The 19,238-nt window shown below is 43.0% G+C and overlaps 1 protein-coding gene across 6 annotated transcripts in view; it reads right to left on the bottom strand.

The window, feature by feature from the left end:
* SIDT1 (SID1 transmembrane family member 1) overlaps nt 1-18,013 on the bottom strand; it is a 103,773-nt gene extending 85,760 nt beyond the window's left edge. For 2 of the 6 annotated variants that reach the window (XM_055426293.2, XM_055426135.2), the window contains exon 1: nt 17,009-18,011. In XM_055426293.2, the coding sequence (XP_055282268.2) occupies nt 17,009-17,218 (210 nt within the window). In that variant the 5' untranslated portion in view covers nt 17,219-18,011. Of the gene's footprint in view, nt 1-17,008 lie in introns of all 6 variants that reach the window. The other 4 variants (XM_055426052.2, XM_055426206.2, XM_055426375.2 and 1 more) reach the window with 3 other exon arrangements.
* Between the last annotated feature and the right edge of the window lie 1,225 nt (nt 18,014-19,238).

Genomic DNA, 19,238 nt, shown 5'->3' with positions numbered 1-19,238 from the left:
ATTGAACCCCAGCCCCGGCAGTGAAAGTGCTAGGTCCTAACCACTGGACCACCAGTATTCTCTGTATATTGAATTCCATATACAGGTTCTTTGTTATTCAGGGATGTGGCAAACAGTCTCCAAAACTTATCCTCATTTTGCTATAGTCTGACCTTACCAGTGCTTGGCCTGCTTATATTAACTTCACTGATTACAGCCTCCCTCTCTCTCTCTCCCTCTCTCTCTTTCTCTCTCTTGAGAACCTTATATTATCCTTGGTCTCGTTAACACGGCTCATTTCTGCATCGCTCTTCCTTGGAAAAGAAAAAGGAAGATGAAGCCAGTACTGCACTGGATAGTAATGTGCCAGCCTAGAATTCTGTGTTATTAGGTGCATGAATTTTCTAGGGCTGCCATAAGAAAGTATCACAAACTGGTTCGTAAAACAACAAAAATGTGTTCTCTCGCAGTTCCAGAGAGTAGACCTGAAATCAAGCTGTGAGCCAGGCCATGCTCCCTCTGAGACTCTGGTAGAATCCTTTCCTTTCTTGCCTCTTCCTGACTCTGGTGGTGACGGTCAGTCCGTGAGGTTCCCTGGCTTGCAGCTGCATCACTGCCGTCTGTGTCTCTGTCATCGTGGTGTTCTGTCGGCGTTCTGTTCTCCTCTCCGTGCATGTCTGGGTCCAAAATCTCTTTTTATAAAGATTTCAGTCACATTGAATTAGGGCCCATTTTAATGACCTCATCTTAATCTAACTACATCTGCAAAGATCCTTCTTCCCAATAAGATCACATTCACAGGTCCTGGAGGTTAGCAGTTCAACATTATTTGGGGAGGAGGGCATAAATCAATCTGTAACATCAGATTTGTAGACTTTTTAAGTAGTGAAATCTCCAGGACTCCGCACCTTTTCCTGACCAGCAGCTGATCTCCAACCTGTATCCCCTTGCCAAGACCCTTCATGCTGAATGAAGGCACCCTGCTGACAAGAGTCCATTATGTGACTATTGAGTGAAAAGAGCTGCCCTGGATAAAAATGATCTTGCAGTTCTGAATCCTTTTCTTATTAGAAGTTAGAAAGTCTAGTAAGTGAAGCATTTCATCCATAAGTTTCATAACTATGCAGGGAACTGTTGCTTTAATCATACTTTTTTTTTTTTAAGATAAGCATTAAAGTGATTCCTGTAGTTATTGATGTGATTCTTTAAAATTCACTTTGCTTGATGCAGCCTTAGAAAGCCATCTTCTGTAAACCTCTGCTATAATGCAGAAAGACACGTAGACCTGGATTTTATTTCTGGTATTACATCTACTATCTGGGTGACTTTGGACAAATCACTTAAATTCTCAGTTTCCTCAACTGTAGAATGGGAGCAATCACACCCAGACTATCCATCTCCCTAGACTATGGGTGACCATGCTCTCTGACCTGCCGAGTGTCAGGCAGAGTGGAAGGCAGAGCTGCCCTACCCGGCTCTGGGTTGGGACGGCAATTTCCCACTCTTGCACATTCACCAGTTAATCAGCTGTTGACTGACAGTTTTCCATGTGTGGAGACACACAAGCCCAACTACACCAGCAGAGGAGAAGTCTGTATAGTCCATCTCATGTAGGATATTAATTTCCTTTCACAGTTTGGCTTCCAGCTTTCCTGGAGGAGCTCGTTCATCTCATCGAAAAGAGCAGTTTACCCCTTGGAAGCTATTTATTCCCTATTTTAGATTCTCAGCATTTTGTATTCAGAGCACTTCCCTAAGAATCATGCTTTACAGACCTTGTCTCACCCATGTCATTATGCCAGCAATCATCTGGACAGAAATATACATTTATATACTCTTTCCTCATTTGGCTTATGATTTAAATTTTATTTTAAACATTTAAATTCCAGTAAAAACATGAGAAAACAATGACGATGGGTATAATAATTGGCAGGCTAGGCATGTAGAACAATACACCGTCTAGATTCTAGCTTCTTTAGGATGGACTTTGTTCATTCAGTAAATATTTGACTCCCCACCCTGTGCCAGGCATTGTCCCAGGCATGGAGATACATTACTAAGCAGTGTAGACATAGCCTTTGCCCTCACTGAGATCACATGTTTGCACACGGAATGCCTATTCAACAAGCAAGTGCATTAACATTCAAGTTGCTGTGGAAGTGCATGGTACAGACTTTCTGGGGAATATCTTCCTAAAGAATGAATAGAAATTAACCAGAAAAATGCAGACAAAACAAGAGAAATGTCCAAACAAAGGGAATAGTACAGCAGACACAAGGAAGAACAGAGAGGAAGGAGGGAAAGAGAGAGAGAGAAGGCAAGATGCAAGTCTGAAGGATTAAGGGACAGTCGGGTTTGCGGAAGTGTGAGGTCCTGAAAGGCCACGATGGTCCTGAAGAGTCTTAAAGTCACAATAGGAAAGTGGGAGCTTTACTCTAAGGACAATAGAAAGCCTTTGGGAGGTTTTAAGTGCTACCACCCCTTTGCCATGACCATCCCTGGATGCCCAGTGCTGCCTCTGTTGCTGCTGAGCAGCTGCCTCCCTGCATCACTGGCTCCATATCAAAGTCTGGGGAGAGCAGATCTGATAGGCAGCACTGAGGCCACACGCCCAGGTCTGAGCTTGGTGGGTGTGGGAAAGGTGTGTTCAAGAAAGTGGATGCCTGCTGTTCTGCTTCCCTGGTGGAAAGAGCTCTGTCTCCAGCAAGGACTCATGAAATGAGGACTTTCCCCAAAATATATAGGAATGGGGTTCAGATTTTGGGCAGTCAAACATGACCAAATTCCAATTGGAATCCCTTTCACATGCAGCACTGAGACTATTCCACATAATAATGTTCCATGGAACACATTTTGGGAAATTCTGTGTTTTTTTTTTCCCCACAAGAACTGGTGTCAAGTCTGGTATGTCTTGAAGACTCTTAATTCACCTTAATCTCATCATTTAATATCATAAAACTTATGAACTGTACTACCCAATTTAGCTCTCAATTACATCATATTTTCATGTTTCATATTTGCTTATTGTTCCACATATTTGTTTTGTCTCTCTTTGAGGACTTTATCTGTGACGTATTTGAAATCAAGCATGTATTTGACACTTAGTTCCCTGGTGGCTCAGATGGTAAAGAATCTGCCTGCAATGCAAGAGATCCAGGTTCAGTCCCTGGGTCAGGAAGATCCCCGAGAGAAGGGAATGGCAACCCACTCCAGTATTCTTGCCTGGAGAATCACATGGACAGAGGAACCTGGTAGACTACAGTCCATGGGGTCTTAAAGAATCAGACAGTACTGAGCAACTAACAACGCTAATACATACACTACAGTTATTGTTTTCATATGACTGGAGGTAGTCCAGCTCAGGTTGTAGCTTTTCACAAATCTTAAAAACACCCCAGAATGTCAGGGAAATGGCTGTTATTGATTCTTCAGCATTATTTCTACAGATATTCCTTTCTCTCTGTTTTCTTCCTGTGAGACCCCTATTATGTTGATGTCATACTTGGATCTGCCCTCCCAATTTCTGAATTTTTCTCTTTAATTTCTACAGCTCTTTAGGTAGATCCTCATGTTTATTCTCCAGTTCTCTAATCCATCATTCACTCTAATGTTCAACCCATTGCTGAGGTCTTTGTGTAAACAACATTATTTTTTAAACCTGGGATGTCCAGTTTTTTCATCATTATAACTGTAACCTGTTTCATTTGAACAGTGCCCTCCTATTCATATCCCTTCCAGGATATTCACTCTGCTTATTATGATGCCTTATTCCTCATGTTCATTAATTCTGCTACATCTGATAAAGGTTGATGTTTCTCATGTTAGCTCCCTCTGCAAATCTGTTGTTATTTTCTCCCATAAGCTCTGATTCTCTGAGGTATCATTCACCTAAGGTAGTAGTGAGAACCTCAGAAGAGAGAAGCTAACTGCAAAGGGAGCGCAGTGTAGCAGGGGACACTGGAAGGGCAGAGAGCCTAAGTTGACCACACCCATTATCACCTCTCCAGGTTCTTTGTCTCCCCCACCAATTTTACTTCTACCCCCCTCCCCTACCGCCTCCCCACCATTCCTGCTCCCATCCTGACCTGCTGGCCTCTACCCTGAGAAGGCGGTGGTGGGGAAGCAGGGGCTGCTCAGAGTCAGCGGGTCAACTGGCATGGTGGTTACCCTGCTCCCCTCCAGCCTCCACAGACATCATCCCACAGGCCAGCATCCCCAGGTGGGTGCTGCTTGCTTCCTCCCTCCTGTTGATGACAAGGCCGGGCAGGTGGCAGTCCACCTGGGCCAAACCAAGGGAGGCAAGAACGCACTATGCAAAAGTTCTCCCCCAGCCTGTTCCCTACCCGTGGCCTCGTAAACCGTGGGCAGCCCTGTGCCTCTCATGCCAAGAGCTGGCCATCTTCTGTCTCTCCAGGGCCTCTCACAGTCTTTGCATTAGCTCCTCCATCCCACTTCCCTCCCTCAAGTTAAGGAATCTCCAGCCTGGGCTCCTGGGACAGAACCAGGGGTTTCTGTTGATTCACCAACTTCTCCGGCATCCGAGTCTGCTCATCTCCATGTGTGATTCTTCTTTCCTCTTTATCTTTCCTTTGTCTCTCTATTCCCTACTTCTACTCCTTCTCCTACAAGGGGGTTAAAGAGGGAAAAATGATTATTTTTCTGATTTGAGGCAGAACAGAAGAAGCTATACCCTGGCTTTTATTTATATGCCGAGTGATTGCACTGCAGGCATGCTTCTAGAGCTATTCTGAGGCCTACTTAATTAATGCTCTAAAGATGGAAAAGCACTACAAAACTGTGACAATTGTGAGAGTTACGATCTGACACTTATCAGCTGTTTATTTCTGTAGTGGTATTCATTGCCACGGAGAAGGCAATGGCAAGCCACGCCAGTACTCTTGCCTGGAAAATCCCATGGACGGAGGAGCCTGGTAGGCTGCAGTCCATGGGGTCGCTAAGAGTCAGACATGACTGAGCGACTTCACTTTCACTTTTCACTTTCACACATTGGAGAAGGAAATGGCAACTCACTCCAGTGTTCTTGCCTGGAGAATCCCAGGGACGGGGGGGCCTGGTGCTGCTGTCTGTGGGGTCACACAGAGTCGGACACGACTGAGGTGACTTAGCAGCAGCAGCAGCATTCATTGCCAGACTGGTGCCATTTATAATTTTAAACACGTATTGTCAGGACATAAGTGTAACCTAAAGTAAACTGCTTTCTAAACAAGACAAAGCCAATCAATCACCTGCAAACATCTTCCTCTTCAAAATCTTCAAAGAAAATTTCCCGAGACAAGCAGAAGACATCTCAGGGAAGACCACATTTAAGAGACAAAACTATTTCTAATTGTGGAGTAAACACTGTGGCAGAGATGATATATATATGACTTGAGTTCTACTCTGATGCTCAGATGAAATACTCCTCATTAAATGGGCAAAGACAGAAGCCCTGCTAGCCTAGATCTCCTCCCTTCAGTCCTGATCACTTATGTCTGGGTCCATGTCACTGTCTTCCAACAAAAATCCTCAGTAGAAACACCCCATGAGAACTTTAGTGGGGTTGATAGTGGTGCTAGTGATAAAGAACGCACCTGCCAATGCAGAGACAAGAGAGACATGGGTTCGGTCCCTGGGTCAGGAAGATCCTCTGGAGGAGGGCATGGCAACCCATTCCAGTATTCTTGCCTGGAGAATCCCATGGACAGAGGAGCCTGGCAGGCTACAATCCACAGGGTTGCAAAGAGGTGGACATGACTGAGAGACTTAGCATACACAGGGACAGAGGAGCCGACAGACTGCAGTCCATGTGGTCGCAAAAGAATTGGACATGACTTGGCAACTAAACAACAGCAACAGCAACCAAATGCCTTGCCTGTTTTAGAGGAACTTCCTCCCCCTTACTGTACTTGTGTGTTTGGTGGGAGGAAAGACTGCCTGTACATGCCCCAGAGGCCAGATACAGGACCCACGCTCAGACGGTTGGGTGCTCTCACCTGGTACTTTCATGGTGATTAAATGATACAAGATGAAGGCGAGTTTAGCTTTCACTGTCAGTATTGACATCACTAGGGACCGTGACAGCATGATCTGGGGATGACTATGTCTAACGGCTGAGAAGGTGGTGGTGCCTAGGTGAGCATCCTGGCCACAACATTCCTGCTTCATGACTGTTGTTATTTCTACAGCGTATTCTCTCTTGGTCACTCTAGTGGGAGCTTAGGAACTCAGGCTGGGTGCTACCCAATATCCGTCTAGTAAATTCTTTTTCTGTTTATGTTGGTTAGTTGATTTCTGTTGATGTAGCCAATAGCCTTGCCTGATCCAACACCCTCTTTCCTTCTCTGTTTACTCATACCTTGCAGCTAACTTGAACTTTACTATCCACAGATCACCCTAAACCACCTCTGCACACCCAGACTTCCCTCTGTATGCCTCTCTCATTATCCCCCACATTTGTCCCTTTAATACCCAGATAAACACAGTCCCTCTCCTAGAAATCTTTAATTTCTTCACTCTGGTGAAGACAATATGGGGAGAGCTTGGGGACAAACACAGGATTCCTTTTTTTGTAAGTATTAGAGAGGATAAAATAAAATGGTGAGCATTTACATGCTACTTTGGGAGGGAGCATAATATATACCACTGGTTAGGTAAATGAATAGTTGTGAGTCACTTCATCCACAAAAGGGCAGTTAGGTCTAAAGGGACAGAGTAGTCAGTTATTCCTGTTTGCTATAGTTTATCTTCATAGCTTATTTCTGGACTCAGTGGGGATCTGGAAATACCAGTTCTCAGGATTAATACTGCCTTAGGGTAACAGGTTAACTGCTTGGGTCTCCAAGCTGCACTCTGTCTGTGCAAAGAAGGAACCCAGCATTATCGATGACAAAGCACTAAAGAGATGAAGACAGGTCTGCGGGGTGTCAGGGTGGGATCACGGTTGGTGGGCGCATGTGGCTCTGTGAAACACTGAAGGAAGTCTGTCAGATGCACAGTTGTACTTAGTGTCAACTCTGCTTGCCTGACTTATATAGGCAAAGAGATGTTTAGACAATCCTTAGAAGAAAAACAGAAATGAAAATCCCCTTGTTTCAATTTTCAATAATTGTAAGGGAGTCAGACATAAAACTCTTAAATTGTATGATCAAACGACGTAACTGTGGAAGTATGACTATAGTTCTTAAAAACTGTGTTTATTGTCATTGATAATCATAAAAGATGTGCTTTTGTGGGAGGCTTTAATAGAAATAGCCCAAGGAAATGTCCTTAGGAACCCAAGTTATGTTCCTGGCTTTGCTTCAAACTAGTTACGTAATTTGGACAAGTAATTTTTTTACCAGCTCAGTTTTCTCTCCTGTTAAGAGGCAGAGATTGGGTAATTTATAAGGTCCTTTCAGCTCTTAAGTTTAAATTACAATTTTCTCTTTCTTATGGTTTTGGGGGATATTTTATATTTCTTTTCAGAAAGGATAGAAAAAAGTGTCAAATGTAATCCCAATGACACATTTCTGCAGCTAAGCAAACTTGACAAAGAAAATCTTGTTAACATGAATAAAGGCAAAAACAGCACATGAAGTCAAGACAAATATACACTGAATGCCCAAATAATGTATGTTCTTCATCCTCCACCACTGGTATTAATAAAATTCTATAGCTGCTGCTGCTAAGTCGCGTCAGTCGTGTCCAACTCTGTGCAACCCCATAGATGGCAGCCCAACAGGCTCCTCTGTCCCAGGGATTCTCCAGGCAAGAATGCTGGAGTGAGTTGCCATGCCCTTCTCCAGAGAATCTTCCCAACCCAGGGATTGAACTCGTGTCTCTTGTGGCTCCTGCATCATAGGCAGATTCTTTACCACTGAGCCATCAGGGATAGAGAGAAAATGCCCCAGGTCTTGGGAACTGTGACAGGGAAGTGGATTTCTAGCAGTTTCTTATCAGGAAAGAAAACTTACATGCAGCTTTCTCTGTATACATTTTCTCAATATGACACCTTCAAGCCAGTCTCACTCTTCTTGTTCAACCAACTGAAAATTCCCTGTCAAATCTTGCAACAAAATTAACATCTGCATATAACTTCTTGCCAGTAGTAAAATCAATTTCTTTGGCTATTACTGTCACGTCAAATAAACTGAGGGGGTAAGGGAAATAAAAATTTGAAGTAACTAATTAGTACAGCAAATTAATTTTAATTAATGCTATTATTAATAAAATTTACTATATAATTTAAATTTGCTACATAAGACTCAGCTTTGCTTTTTAGGAATGAAGTGCCATCTTGTAACATGTAAATCAACTGCTTCTCCTATACAATTTTTACACACATTCTTAGAAACATTATATATAAAAACCAAAGGATCTTAGGCTGAGGACTTAATGGAATACGATGCTCTTACTGCTGATCTTAGGTTTTGAGCAAAATACAAGTCCTTCAGTTTTCTTTTGGTTTGTATTACCAACTATGTACTGGAAAATCTCTAAGTTTCCATTTCAAAATATTCAAGAGAAGAAAAAAATCAACGTTTATAAATTTATTTTTATTTTAAGCAAAATAGAAAGGACTGTGAATGCATTACCCGGTAGCCCATGGTATAGTTGATATTTTTCTTAACAAATAAACAGAAAGGGTAGTGAGGCCCAATGCCAATAGCTTATTCAGTTCAGTTCAGTCGCTCAGTTGTGACCGACTCTTTGTGACCCCATGAATCATAGCACTCCAGGCCTCCCTGTCCATCACCAACTCCCAGAGTTCACTCAAACTCATGTCCATCGAGTCGGTGATGCCATCCAGCCATCTCATTCTCTGTCGTCCCCTTCTCCTCCTGCCCCCAATCCTTCCCAGCATCAGAGTCTTTTTCAGTGAGTCAACTCATCGCATGAGGTGGCCAAAGTATTGGAGTTTCAGCTTTAGCATCAGACCTTCCAATGAATACCCAGGATCGATCTCATTTAGAATGGACTGGTTGGATCTCCTTGCAGTCCAAGGGACTCTCAAGAGTCTTCTCCAGCACCACAGTTCAAAGCATCAATTCTTCGGTGCTCAGCTTTCTTCACAGTCCAACTCTCACATCCATATATGACCACGGGAAAAACCATAGCCTTGACTAGACGGACATCTCTGCCTTTAAATCATTAATGCCCCATCTTGATGTGTTGAGATGGAACTTCAGCCAGCTTCAGTGTTACACAATGCGGAGGAGCTGGCTAACATACTCTGGGTTGCTGCATGGCAACGAGTAATAGTATCAACAAGGTGTGATTACTTCTATTTGAAATTAAGAAAGAAATGCTAGCACTTCTAGCAACAAAGAGGTTTCATGGTATCTTCAGGTCAAGCTGACAGGAATGACCTAGGGGATATCCAGGTAACACTTGGAAACCAAGTCAGGAAAGGCAGAAAGGCAGAAAATCTCGGCGAACTGTGTAAGAACCTAAAATATTCCCTTAGAAGAGACCATCACAGCTGTAAAAATCTACCCCAAACCAAATAACAACTGAAAACCCAAACCCAAACCTAGAGCAAGCCTATTGATTTGGCACTTGGAAAGGAACAAAAAGGAATTGATTGGAAAACAAGTTCAGCACATGCAGCAGAGGTAGAAGGAAAAAACAAAACAAAACCACTTCCAGGCAGTGAGGAGCCCTATGGGAAACCCCTCAAAGCATACGAAAAAGAGTAGTTTTTTGGAAACAGTAATTTAAAGTTTCCATTTACTTGCTTTTATATGACACAGAGAAATGATCTTTTTGGCAAGAAATTTCTAGTCTATAGTTTAAAAAAATCTACAATCTCATACATGGTAAAAAAAAAAAAAAAAGAACACAGAACCTTAGTTCTTGAATAAGGATCAGAACTGCAATCTTCTCCTCTTATCAGTGGGAAAAATAAAGTTCAGGGAGGCAAGAGAATTTGCTGAAGGATCACATGTAGTTAAAGGGATAAAAACACATAAGGGTAGAACACACAAGGATAAAACACTGCCCCAGTCAGTGCTTCCCTTGCCTTGAGTAAAAGTAAATTATTACTTTTTTACTTTTATTATGAAATGTTTATTGTATTTATTGTGAAATATTTGGAAAGTACAGAGAAGAACATTAAAATCCTCCGTAATCTCACCACCCAGAGACAGTAGGTAAACAATAAGGACCTGCTGTATAGTACAGGGTCTACACTCAATATTTCATCATAACCTATGCTGGAAAAGAATCTGAAAAAGAACTTACACATCTATGTAAAACTGAGTCACTTTGCTGTATAGTTGAAACTAGAACAATGTTGTAAATTAACCATTCTTCAATTTAAAAAATTCAGAGAGACAGAAAAAAATATTCTGGCTTATAAATGAAAAAATAAATGACATAATTCAATATTATCTTACTGTTCCTAATGAATTAATGAAACTAGACAATTGTGATCAATGGTGGCTGTCATCACAAGACGAGACTAGACATTATGTGTCGCTTGGTAGGAATATATACTACTACCACCTCTGATGGCAGTCTTACCAAAGAAGAAATAGGACATATTCTTCCGTATCTGAACAGCTCTTCCCCTTTCTTTGTGCGTATCCAAGTTCTACTTATCTATTTTGACTTTTCAAGCCTCATTTCCTCTGACAAAATTATCTGTAGGGTGTATGACTTCTCTAAAGTCTTGTAGTCCTGGGACCAGAGCTGTCCAATAAAAATATGAGTAACATTTTGCTTTCAAATTTTCCAGAAGCTACATTAAGAACATAAAAAGAAACAGGTGAAGTTAATTTTATTGAGGTATTTTATTTAAGGAATATATAAAAATATTTGATCAATAAAATATTAATGACACATTTTATGTTGTTTATTTCACACTGTCTTCAAAATCTGGTGTGTGTTCTACATAGCACATCTCATTTTGTGACTAGTCACATTTCAAATGCTTGATAGTCACGAGTGGATAGTGGCTAAAACATTGGACAGCACACAGAGAATCCATTATACAGTTTAGCCTGTCAAGGCAGGCAGAACATGAAAATCAGACTCCTAACTGGAGTAAGTTCAGCCTCTTAAACACCCTTATGACATGTCGACACTTTTTTTTTCAGAGCCACACAGGAAAAAGTGAGAGGTAACACTGTGGACTGAATGTTTGTGTACCCTCTCTCCTCAGCTTCATCAGTTGAAGCCTAATCCCCAGGGTGAGAGAATTTGGAGGCAGGGCCTTTGGAAGGTAATTAGATCATGAGGTTAGAGTCCTTATGATGAGATTAGTGCCCTTATAAGAAAAGACAGGAGAGGGACTTTCCTGCTGGTCCAGTGGCTAAGACTCTATGCTCCCAAGGCATGGGACCTGGATTCGATCCCTGGTCAGGGAAGTAGATCCTCCATACTGTACCGAGAGATCCCGAGTGCTTCATCGAAAACCCAGAAGAGCCAAATAAATAAATATTTTTTAAAATAAAAAAGAGAGAGAGAGAAGAGACAGGAGAGAGCTTGTTTCTCTCTCTGCTGTCTGGGCTACGTTAGGACACATCTGAAAGTGCTGTTTACAAGCCCAGAAGCCAGCTCTCACCACATGCAAGTCTGCTAACACTTTGATCTTGGACTTTTCAGCCTTCAGAACTGTGAGAAATCAGTGTTTGTTTTCTAAGGCACCGTCTGTGGTACTCTAATAGTCCGTGCTGACCGAGACAGTAACCAGCCACCCAGATACTGTGCTAACGAGATGAATCTCTCTTCACACACAACCACCAGTCCAGTTCAGCAAGGAGGTTTGGGAGGACAGCAGAGCAGGCTTCTCTGCTGCAGGATATATAGAACACAGGGGGAGACAGACAAGATGGGGAGAGCTGAGGCATCAAGATTTTAAATGCTTCTTTGTAAGTAGTAATATACATAGCTAAAAGTTAGTCCTGCAACGTCCTGATATATATTTCATTGTTCATGAGAACTGGATAGGCTTTTTGAATCAGGATCTGAAAGGCTGCTATAACTTGCTAGATATTAATAAAGCCAAGCTTTGTTCCTTTGGCATAGAAACGTTTATGTCATTAAAAAATAAATGCCTCAGTTTAATAAACAAAATGTGTCCAGAGAAACATTCCAAATTCAAAAATCTATAGCACGCGATGAATTCTGTTACTGAAACAGAAGACCTCTTGTTGGGTGATGCTCAGATTTTTATTTAAGGGCTTCTTATCACCATCTGGCTCAAACAGAAATATCTGATTGTTGTCTCTACAAGACACCTGTCTCTACAAGAGATTCTCATGTCCTAATAAACCTTTTAAGCTCTCAGTCAAATAAATACCTGGAAACTTTCTCAACAAGGTGGTTTCCTTCTGGTTTGGCCCCACCCAGCCTTGTGGTTATGGGCTTCCCTGGTGGCTCAGAGGTTAAAGCGTCTGCCTCCAATGCGGGAGACCCAGGTTCGATCCCTGAGTCTGGAAGATCCCCTGGAGAAGGAAACGGTAACCCACTCCGGTATTCTTGCCTGGAGAATCCCATGGACAGAGAAGCCTGGTAGGCTACAGTCCACGGGGTCGCAAAGAGTCGGACACGACTGAGCGACGGAACGAACAGCCTTGTGGTTATAGAACACCCTGACTGACAAAATGAAATCTTCACCCCTTAAAGGGAGTCTCCAGACACTGCCCCTCCAGGGAACTGAAATGAACCATGGTCTTGCCTAACCTGTACCTTAAATAGTTATTTTCATTATCCATTTTTTTTTTAAACCAGTCACTCCATTTTTTCAGTGGTTTCCCTTTTAATGGCAACTGAATATTTACATTATTTTGCCTGGAAGGCATGTAGGACTTTTCCTGGTGCTTGCTTAGCTGATTAACATGACACACTTGGCTGAATAGTTCTGGGAGGCAGAGTTTGGTATGGGAGATGCAGTGGCTGACAGGAAAGATTAGGAACAAAGTCTCCCATGGCAGTTTCCTCTCTCCACCAAAGTCTAAACTTAGAATAGCCTTTCTCTTCTAAGATAAAGGAAAAGTAATGGCAAACCTATCAATGGCTTGACGAGATAAAGAAGATAAAATGAAATAAAAAATAGCGTTTTTATCCCTAAATAAAATTCTTTTTTTTTCTTTTAGATGGCATTTACCCACATTGCTTTAATTTCTTCTTCCTTTACTTACAGCATTATAATCAGTATTTTCAGATAGGTATTTATAGGAAATATCCAGTGTAATTTTAATGATGATTAGTCTTTTCAAAGTAAAAATCTTGTGTCCACCAGCACAAATATAAACACTGTTCTATGTATTTCTTTCAATATTTGTCATTTTTACAATTAGAATATACCGACATCTAAACCGAATTCTTAGTTGTACTGAAGAGGAGTAGATGGGAAATGACCTGTGCAGGAGAGAGAGCCCTGACCAAAAGTTTACTTGGGCTAAAGGAAAACCGTCATGGCCAAGCTTCTGCTCTTGGGTTCATAGATCTTTATTTAACAGAGATCTTCATCAGTGAGTGTGGGGTTGGTGACGGAGGCAAAACTGCCTAATGTGAGATAGTAACAAAAATTTAGAGACTGGGAGGCCAGCATGTGGGGTGAGGGGTGGCCAAGAAGATGGTAACAAGCCAGGGCCTGGAAAATAGTGCTACTATCTTGACATTTCTTCTGGTGGGGGAATAGCTGGTAAATTGTTATGACAGCGTTGCTTAGATTTCAGATTTTTAAAAAGGGTATATTTAAAAATTTTTTTAATTTATGTATTTAATTTTGGCTGCACTAGTCTTTGTTGCTGTGTGCCGGCTTTCTCTAGTTGAGGTGAGCAGGGGCTTTTTACTGTGGTAGCTTCTCTTATTGCAGAGAATGGGCTCCAGAGCTTGGCGTAGTAGTTATGGCATATGGGCTTCAGTACCCCTTGGCATGTGGAATCTTCCCAGGCCAGGGATCAACCCATGTCCCCTGCATTGGCAGTCGAATTCTTAACCACTGGACCACCAGGGAAGTCCTAGATTTAATCTATTACCTATTGATTCAATCTATCACCTCAGTTCAGTTCAGTTGCTCAGTTGTGTCTGACTCTTTCCGACCCCATGGACTGCAGCATGCCAGGCCTCCCTGTCCATCATCAACTCCCGGAGCTTACTCAAACTCAAGTCCATTGAGTCGGTGATGCCATCCAGCCATCTCATCCTCTGTTGTCCCCTTCTCCTCCCACCTTTAATCTTTCCCAACATCAGAGTCTTTTCAAATGAGTCAGTTCTTTGCATCAGGTGGCCAAAGTATTGGAATTTCAGCTTCAGCATCAGTCCTTCCAATGAATATTCAGGACTGATCTCCTTTAGTATGAACTGGTTGGATCTCCTTGCAGTCCAAGGGACTCTCAAGAGTCTTCTCCAACATCACAGTTCAAAAACATCAATTCTTCAGCACTCAGCTTTCTTTACAGTCCAACTCTCACATCCATACCTGACTACTGGAAAAACCATAGCCTTGACTAGACAGACCTAGGTTGGCAAAGTTATGTCTCTGCTTTTTAATATGCTATCTAGGTTGTTCATAACTTTTCTTCCAAGGAGCAAGCATCTTTTAATTTCATGACTGCAGTCACCATCTGCAGTGATTTTGGAGCCCAAAAAATAAAGTCTGTCGCCTACTTTCTGATTTAATTTATCACCTACTCTGCTATTCAGTTCCCTCATGCTATTCCAAACTTTCAGTAAAATTCTGCTATATCCAACTGGATTCTGTTCATGGTATTAGAAGGAGGGGGTGCTGGTTTCCAAAATAGGGCAAAAGGGACCAAAGAAGAAAGGAAGCCACCCAGAGAAACAGAATAATGGTTTGGATGGCTAGGTCAGAAAAATGCCATCTCTGAAGAAAGGATCTGGAATACTGGACTGGAGAGAGAGAAGGGCAATTTTCCAAAGTAAAGTGGATTGAGGGTTCCACTGTCTTATTTGCACATTAAAGAGAAGTTTCAGAAGGCTGTAAGATTTGAGGACATTTGGTTCATATTATTCCATATTGGCATTAAAATAATTAAAATACTTGGGTCTCATGGTTCCCCACTGTATTTCCCAGACTAGTAAAATTTAGAGACTGTCAGCTTTTTATTGCATTGTGCAGAGATATTTTAAAACCTAATTATCACCATTGTTTCGCAAAGTAAAGGGCATTTTAGCATACATAAAGGCAAAATAGGAAGAGCATAACCTCAGAACAATTTTTTAAAATTTTGTTTTTATCTGAAATGATCTCACAGTCAGCCTACTAAAAAGCATATATTTTTATTTAGTTGTAGCTTAAAGATTCCTTAAGTTTTTTTTTCTACCTATTTATTCATTTTTTTCAAAAATATTAGTAAACTGTTATGTGCCAAGCACTATGCTAGGTAATGGGGTGGAGAAAAATGTAGCTGTACAGATACAGAAATGTATCGATATCTCATGGTTTTCTGGGAGAGTCAAGTAGGTGACCCTAACTGCAAACAGTGTGACTTGTGCTGTGGTAGGGGAACTCACTGAATACTATGGGTAAAAAGATCCAAACGACAGCTAAAAAAAAAAAAAAAGTCACTCTATCTCTAAGCGGAAGTGTAAGAACTATTAAAGCCTGATGTTAGATCTTACTCTGCATCCGTCATTTGAGTTTCCTTACCATTGATTTAGAGGGAAACTGACAGTACACCCCAGAGATCATGGGATTTTTCAGACTTTTATTTTTTCTGAGCCAGTAACAGGGCTGGGAACATATTTCAGTGCAATGTCAGCTGATCCATACAGCACACCCAACCAGAAGAACTGGGTTAGGAGGAATGTAAGGGGTAAAAGCTGACACCCTTCCCCTCTTGTCTACAGTGGAATGGCTCTGCACACAACCACTCTGCTCACTTTAGGATGTACAACCTGAAGGTCAGTGGGGAACAGGACAGGGTAAGAATATGGTGACATGGTCCATGGTGAAGACCAAGCTTAGGATCTGCTGCCAGACTGGAGATGGAGCACTTGCTCAGTACACACACTGCGGAAATGTCTGGGAGGGGTCATGGGCACAGTGGTCCCTCTGGCTCAATACTGCTCCAAGCTACCAGGTTTCTGAGTTTCTATCCTAAGGGAGTTAGGAAGGTACATTTTGATATCTCAGTCTGGTTCTGAATTTCCCGAGGGAGTCGGGAATGCTGGCACAGCAAGGGATCCATACACATTCATACAAATGTATACATACACACACACATTCATTCACAGACGTTTATGTGAAGAAGAACCGGAGCCGGTACACTGGGGAGTTTTTCCACGTGCCTCAAAGGGCACTGTGTTTGAGGGGGAAGCTAACTATGCATTTTCTCACATCGTACAACCAGAGTATATGTGTCAAAGGGATAGATGCTGCAACAGTCTTTTCCTTCCCTTGTCTCACCTCAACTTTGGTCACAAATAGGTCTAGAACTTGCACTCAATTATCCATCCTTACATAAACTCAAAACCTCCATAGATCGGCTGAGGGCTTCATCTGGTATCGCTGGCCGGGTCTTCTGGCTTCTCTGAAGCACATGCGTGTGACGACGATACAGAAACGCAGGCAGTGGCTCTTGCACACACACAGAGGCTCTGCAGTTCTCGTCCATTTCACACATTCCCATTTTAGATTCTGAGCAGCCCTCCCTCCCCAGGCGCTATGGAATAGAAGGGTCTGACAGAATCAACCAAAGGAGATGAGGTTTCTTCCCCACCGGGGCTTGGGAACAGAGGTGTGGTCATTTTCCTTCTCAGCTTTAAAAATTGTGACCTCCCTAGAGAAGGGCCGGTCAGGGGACCGAGACCCGCAGACGGTGCGGGGAACCGGCGACCCTGCGAAGCCCAGTAATGCCCGCGACCAGGCCCGGCAGGCGCGAGGGGAGGCGGAGATGTCCCCGAGGCCGTTGGCAGAGGATGCGGAAGCTCGCGCAGTGACTGCTTTGAAGGAGAAAGGGATCGAGGGTTCCATGGTCCCCCAGGTCTCCCGAGGTCGACTCCCCGGAGACCCAGAGCAGCGGTGGGGCTCTGAGGTCGGGCAAGTTCCCGGGAGCGCGGGGAGCGCGCGTCTTACCTGGCCGGGCTGGCTGGTGTAGTTGAAGGAGTAGATGTTCTCGGTGGGGAGGCTCACCACCCCGCTGTAGATGCGATCGAACTCTGCGCCCCTGGCGGGGTTGCGGGGGTCGCGGGGCAGCGCCGGGGGTGGCGCGGGGCGCCCGGGTGCCACCGCCGGCAGGAGCCAGGGCAGCGCGCAGAGCAGCGCCAGCCGCGTGCAACCGCGCATGGTGGGCGCCGCGGCCGAGCCCAGCCGCCCGCGGGAGGGGGCGAGCGCAGAGCCGGTCCTCGCGAAGCCCCCGGCCGCCCCTGCGCTGTCTTCAGCGCCGCGCTGGCGATGCCTGGCAAGCCCCGCCGACCAGTGCTGGCAACGCGCTGGCGAAAGGCTGATCAAATATTGATGCAGCCTCCTGGGGTCTCCACAGAAGGTCACCAGGCGGAGGTAGTGGGTGCGCAGCAAAGGGGGACGACCGCGGGCTCCTGCCGCCTTCTAAGTCCGTTTCCTACCCCCTTTCTCATTTCTGAGAATCTCCCACTTAGCCAACCAGAATTTCAACCGATCTCTTCCCCCTCAACCTCAAAAAGAAAAAAAAAAAAAAAAAAAACAGCATTGGAGACATTAAAAGGAAATAGCCACTAGTCTTGAAGAATCAAGACCAGCCATTGAGCAGGAAATTCAGTCCGTTTTAAATAAATAGGCACGTTCCTGCAAGCGAAGGAACACAGAGCAACAGAGCCTGTCCCCAAAGAGGGTGCAGGAGTTCGCATTTCCAGTCTGCTACCTGCAGAGAACTCCTGCTCGTCTGAGAGATGGTTATTAACTCTCAAGTCTTCCTTCTCTTAACAAAATTCTCTTCTCCCTTCCCAGTCATCTGCTTTATTTTCTTATCACCTCCTAATCTCAAGGAGCCTCACGTCATCACTTTTTCTCTCCCTTGCCATACGTGAACATATGTAAATATGTACAGTCATAAAAAAATAAATATGGTAAAGAAAACAATCTTAACACTGCCTTAAGTCGAGTGCCGGAAGTTGTCAAGAAGACCTGGAGCAACTGGATTTGTGCGGAGGACACACATTCTGCTCCAACTTCGGGTCTACTTTGTGTCTGCAGTGACTCTTCGATTGGCAGAATCCCCAGGATTCTGTATTGTTTTTCAAGAGAGAAACCACAACCCCAAATCAAAAGGAAATACCCTTCAGGCAAAAATTAGGAGATTCAATTTAAACAATCGAAGAGGCAGGTCAAGAGTGGGTTGAAACCACCAGGATATTGTAAAGTAATTATCCTCCAATTAAAAATAAATTTACTTTATAGTAAAATTAAAAAAAAAATGAGTGGAGTAAGGATCTGGCAAATCCTTTTAGAGCACCAGATAATCCTAGTTCAGGAGGACTCTGTTTCATTTCAGCTTCAAGTTATTAGTAAACTGGAAGAGAATATAATTAATTGAGATCAACCTGAGGGAACATTAAAAAAAGAAGCCACAAAGAAGAAAAAAGATCATGTTCAAAGAGTTAAGATTGCAGATTAAAATCCCAACATTTACCATTCAAAGGAAAGGGTTTCTCTCTCTTTTTTTAAACATCATTGAATTCCTACAATTTATTAAAACATCAAAAAATGAGTGTAATACATGTGATACACAGTTGTAACTGTGTGACCAGAAAACAATGCAGATGGATGATTGATTTAGATGACTTCCTGTTAGGACTTTAAAAACATTTTTTACAATGTTTTTGAAAATATATGGGCATGAAGACAAAAGTGCTAATTCAAAGAAGAGTCTGGGGGGTAAAGTTTAAAATAGGACTGAGGTTCTCTTTATTTTGAGAGACATAATTTCAAGCAGAATTTGAGTGATGTGAAACTGCTTATTTAAAATGTCTATGTCTCTTTTTATAACTTGAAAAAGTTTCATAAACTTGGTACTTGTAATTCCCTTTGAGATTAACTGGCCTGGCCAGTTCAAGCACTTTCTAGAGGTGTAGGATCATGGATATTTCACTCTGCTTATTTAACTTATATGCTGCTAAGTGCTTCAGTTGTGTCCGACTCTGTGTGACACCACAGACAGCAGCCCACCAGGCTCCCCTGTGCCTGGGATTCTCCAGGCAAGAACACTGGAGTGGGTTGCCATTTTCTTCTCCAATGCGAGAAAGTGAAGTCCCTCAGTTGTGTCCGACTCTTCGCGACCCCATGGACTGCAGCTTACCAGGCTCCTCCGCCCATGGGATTTTCCAGGCAA

The sequence above is a fragment of the Moschus berezovskii genome, chromosome 1 (assembly GCF_049115385.1).
Source record: "Moschus berezovskii isolate FMDL1 chromosome 1, NW_MosBer_1.0, whole genome shotgun sequence".
Classification (NCBI taxonomy): domain Eukaryota; kingdom Metazoa; phylum Chordata; class Mammalia; order Artiodactyla; family Moschidae; genus Moschus; species Moschus berezovskii.
Note: the sequence above shows the minus strand (reverse complement) of the source record. Positions and strands in the feature narration are given on the sequence as shown.